This window comes from Triticum aestivum, chromosome 1B (assembly GCF_018294505.1).
Source record: "Triticum aestivum cultivar Chinese Spring chromosome 1B, IWGSC CS RefSeq v2.1, whole genome shotgun sequence".
NCBI lineage: Eukaryota > Viridiplantae > Streptophyta > Magnoliopsida > Poales > Poaceae > Triticum > Triticum aestivum.
Genome location: NC_057795.1, coordinates 694,840,105 through 694,844,308, shown reverse-complemented (window position 1 = coordinate 694,844,308; position 4,204 = coordinate 694,840,105). Strand labels below are relative to the sequence as shown.

General features: G+C 48.1%; 1 protein-coding gene across 1 annotated transcript; it reads left to right on the top strand.

Annotated features, from left to right (window-relative positions):
• Positions 1-1,550: 1,550 nt before the first annotated feature.
• Positions 1,551-3,919, top strand: LOC123101927 (casein kinase I-like). The gene is made up of 8 exons (XM_044523174.1): positions 1,551-1,925; positions 2,072-2,141; positions 2,246-2,394; positions 2,516-2,611; positions 2,774-2,850; positions 2,981-3,045; positions 3,210-3,273; positions 3,382-3,919. Exons 1-8 carry the CDS (start codon positions 1,695-1,697, stop codon positions 3,662-3,664), a joined length of 1,035 nt encoding a protein of 344 aa, XP_044379109.1. The 5' UTR covers positions 1,551-1,694; the 3' UTR covers positions 3,665-3,919.
• The last annotated feature ends 285 nt before the right edge of the window (positions 3,920-4,204 follow it).

Sequence of the window (4,204 nt, the reverse complement as noted above, 5' to 3'; positions counted from 1 at the left end):
TTTTTTATTTGTTGAACTATATAATTTGTATTAAACTATTTGTTGTTGTACTATTTTGTTGAAGTATTTGATTTTTCTGCGATGAAATATGTGATAAGGAATAATTATGTTGATAATTGAACGCCGAGACAGGGCGAAACCACGTCGAATATGGGCCTATTCTCGCCCATATGGGCCGTTTATTCGCCGAAATTGGGCTGCAAAGTGGGCCAATTTCGGCGCCTGGGGGCGAGCTGGGGGCGGCGACTGGGCGAAAAACCGCCCCCAGCGCCGAGTGTCTCGCCGGCTCGCCCCCAGGGGGGTGATTTTTGTGCGTCCTGGGGGGGCCAACGGCTGGAGATGCCCTAAGGTTGGTATGAGATGGCAGGGTGTAAACCCGGGCATGGGCAGCCCGGCCCGAGCCCGACCCGAAAAACCCGGGTCGGGCCGGACAGGGCTTAACACTCGGGCCAGGCTTGGGCTTTGTTTTGCAGCCCGAAAGGTAGTTCGGACCGGGCTCGGGCTTCTCTTTTTCTATTTTTTGGGCCGAGCTTTCGGGCTTCAGGCCGGGCTTGCACGTACACGTACCAAAAAACAGCGTTCAGGCCGGGCTTTCGGGCTTCGGGCTTGATTTCGGGCCGGGCTCGGGCTTGAAATCAGGGAGTATTTCAGGCTTCGGGCCGGGCTCGGGCTTGAGAAATGAAGGTCGGGCTTTACAAGCCCGGCCCGAAACCCGGCCCGGCCCGACGTTTGCCCAGGTTTAGCAAGGTGGGTCGTCTTCTTTTACCTGCCAATGACCGAGCAGTCCGCTTAAGCGGGGTTTGGGGTTGGAAAATACCCTTTGGAACATGGTGGTAATTACACCTGATAATTGATTTTATTTTTTAAAAATCAGAAAAAGTCAAAATGTTCCAAAACATTTTCCCAACAAACTCGAGTTGTCGTTTCTGTCGTACAAAAATATTCTGTAACGAAATATTCTCTGACAAAATGAAAAATATTCCCCAACAATAGCATGAACAGTAGTACCATGTATATAGAGACAATTTTTCTTACGTCCACAACAACATGAAAGTCATTTCTTCGCAAAAGATTTCATACGAGTGCAACAATAAATCTACTTTGTCCGCAAAAAATTTCGGATTTTTTGACTTTCTTACAAATCCGGGTGAAGTTACGCCCGATAACCAAAGTCCCAGTCCGTTTGGGGATGCTCTAGTAGCTACTACTAGAGAAGACGCTTTTTTTGACAAAAAGAAACGACTTTATTGATTGAAAATAACAGTTGCATCGTCTATTAAAAGTGTTATAATTTCGTCCATCGGCTCCTCAAACCAAGAATTTGTTGCGGTTTCATGAGCAACCATGTTCGTTTCCCTATTACAATGTTCAAAACTAGTGAGGAAAGTCACAAGCCAAACAATAGCCATCTTCAAACACTGGCGTCGCCGCTCCCGCAGACCGTCCTCCATTCCTCATTGTATAGAGCACTTCCGTATTATTAGAGTTAATTAACAACAAGACTGCAAGAGATAACCCGAGCAATATAGCAATTGGGGTCCGACCCGGAGACGCCCTTGTCTTGTGCGAACTACTACTTGTACGTAGTCCCTCCCCAGCCCTCGTTGCACGTAGCACCTACGTCGGTCCTACGCGGTTAAGGAGAGTTGTGTAGAGTAGACCCGCGCGCACGGATCGATCGCGCCGCCGCCGCCATGATAGGACGCGGCAACGCAGCAACGCCGCCGGGACCGCGCCACGGCCGCAGCAGGCCGCCGCCCCGCAAGTTCAAGTCGGTCCCGGAGGCCATCTCCACCGGGGACGGGCACGGTGACGGTGACGGCGGCACCGTCTTCCGCGTCGGCCCCATCATCGGCACCGGCTCCTTCGGGGAGATCTACCACGGCACGGACGCCGAGACCAAGGAGGAGGTCGCCATCAAGCTCGTGAGTCCCTACCCTCCCCTTCATCCTCTTCCTTGTGTTGTTCATTAATTTGCCACGCCTCCCTCGATGCACTCGTTGTTCAATTTTCTTGATTACAACTGCTCGCTTAATTTGCCACACTGCATGCATTGATCTGTACGTCCCAGGAGTCTCTCAGGGCGAGGTTCCCACAGCTGATCTACGAGGCCAAGGTCTACAGGAAACTCCAAGAACAAGGTAATTCTTCACCCATGATGCAATTGTGTTTGCTTAATTTTGTGTGCAATTGCATACATATAGCCAACATTAGTATGATTCTTTTTGTGCTTGTGCATTCGCAGCCGGGATTCCAAATGTGAGGTGGTTCGGCGTCGAGGGCGACTACAGCGCCCTGGTGATGGACCTGCTGGGGCCCAACCTCCAGGATCTCTTCGAGTCCTGCGACGCCAAGCTCTCCCTCAAGACCGTCCTCATGCTCGCCGACCAAATGGTACATACATACATTTGCTCTGCAATGCAATTAAGCTTTCAAATTCCATCGTTCATGTCTCCGCATCATGCATGTGGTGATTTACTTAGTTAACGCGCGTCTTCTGTTTTTGTTTGGGTAGATTGACCGGGTCGAGTGCCTCCACACCAACTCTTTCGTGCACAAGGACATCAAGCCGCAGAACTTCCTCATGGGCCGCGGCAAGAGCGCCAACCTGGTACTCATAGATCAGTACTCAATTAGCTTGCAGTTCATGGATCATTGCATATTATTCCATTGTTCTATTTGTATTTTCATGCATGGATCATTGCATTGCATGCAGAGGTATATATGTTTCCTTGTTTTCTACTAAGTTTTTTGAACATCTCTCTGCGTGCAGGTTCATCTTATAGATTTCGGAATCGCGAGGAAGTACATGGAGACGTCCAAGCACGGCAAGCAGCATATCCCATACAGGTAAACATGCCATTTTTTAACATTGATTTCATAGTAATGAACAATAATGTGTTCTCAATTACCCACAAGACAATAGTATGGAACAAAGACTTGTATATATTACATGTTTTCCCTATTTAACCAAATGCAGGGAGAACATGATGGGCCTGCAAGGAACGCCGAGATACGCGAGCATAAACAACCATCTCGGAATCGGTAAGGGTTTATCTCATTCTACACATGAATATGAACTTTCGCCCTATATATTCTGCAAGAGCTCCTTGCCAAATTAAAGCCATCCAAAGTTGTTTCCCCTTGGAACTTCTCGCACCTTCGGTTTCGTACCAAAAATCTGACACCCACCTAACAATTCCCCGCAGAGCAAAGCCGGAGGGATGACCTAGAATCCATCGGCTACATGCTGCTCTACTTCCTCAGAGGAAGGTCGGTCCTCTCCAACCTAACCTCCTGCACTCAATCTCTACCATTCCCTCTTCCCGTAGTGTAACCCACACTCTTAACACATGTTGTTGTTGCTATATCTATCCTCAGCCTCCCATGGCAGGACGCGGACGCCAGGAACCACAGGGAGACGCACGACATGATCAAGGACATGAAGATGGCTACCTCACCCGAGGAGCTCTGCCGCGGACATCCAGCCGAGTTCGCGTCCTACCTCATCTACTGCCGCTCGCTGGGGTTCGAGGACGAGCCCGACTATGCATACCTCAGGAAGTTGTTCAAAGACCTCTTTGTTCAACAAGGCTTCGAGTATGACTATGTTTATGACTGGATGGTTCCCCGGCATTATTACAAAGATGACTACCAGTACTGAGTTTTCTCTCTGGAGAGAGGAGGATGCGGTGCCAAATTGAAAATTTGTACCAGTTATGATTTGATCGGAGGAGCAATGTTCATTCCGCTAGCTGTTGCTAGCTAGGGAACTGAATTCTTTGTGGGTATTCATCTTGTTGAGTTTGTTTTACGATTTAGTTAGGCTGGGAAGATTTTCTTTATTTGAAGGGCCGGCCAGCTGTAGAGACGTTAATTTCCGTAAATATATTCAATGAAGTCAGCAGTGGTTAATCAATACAGTTTAATCAATACTCCCCAGCCTAGTATCTTGTGGTTGGAGTAAGTTTTCTGGACAGTAGCAATCATTAACAAAGAGACACCAGATTTTTACGTGAAAACCCCCTCAACTTGAGGGGAAAAACCACGGGCCGAAGCCACCCAAATCCTCTTCCACTATTATTAAATGTGGGATACAACAAGCTCTTCTCTAGACAGCACTAGAATATCTCGTACATCAAGATTTCTGAATCTTGTATGAACACAATAAGATTTGGGGCTCAAAAACTAGGGATTGGAACAA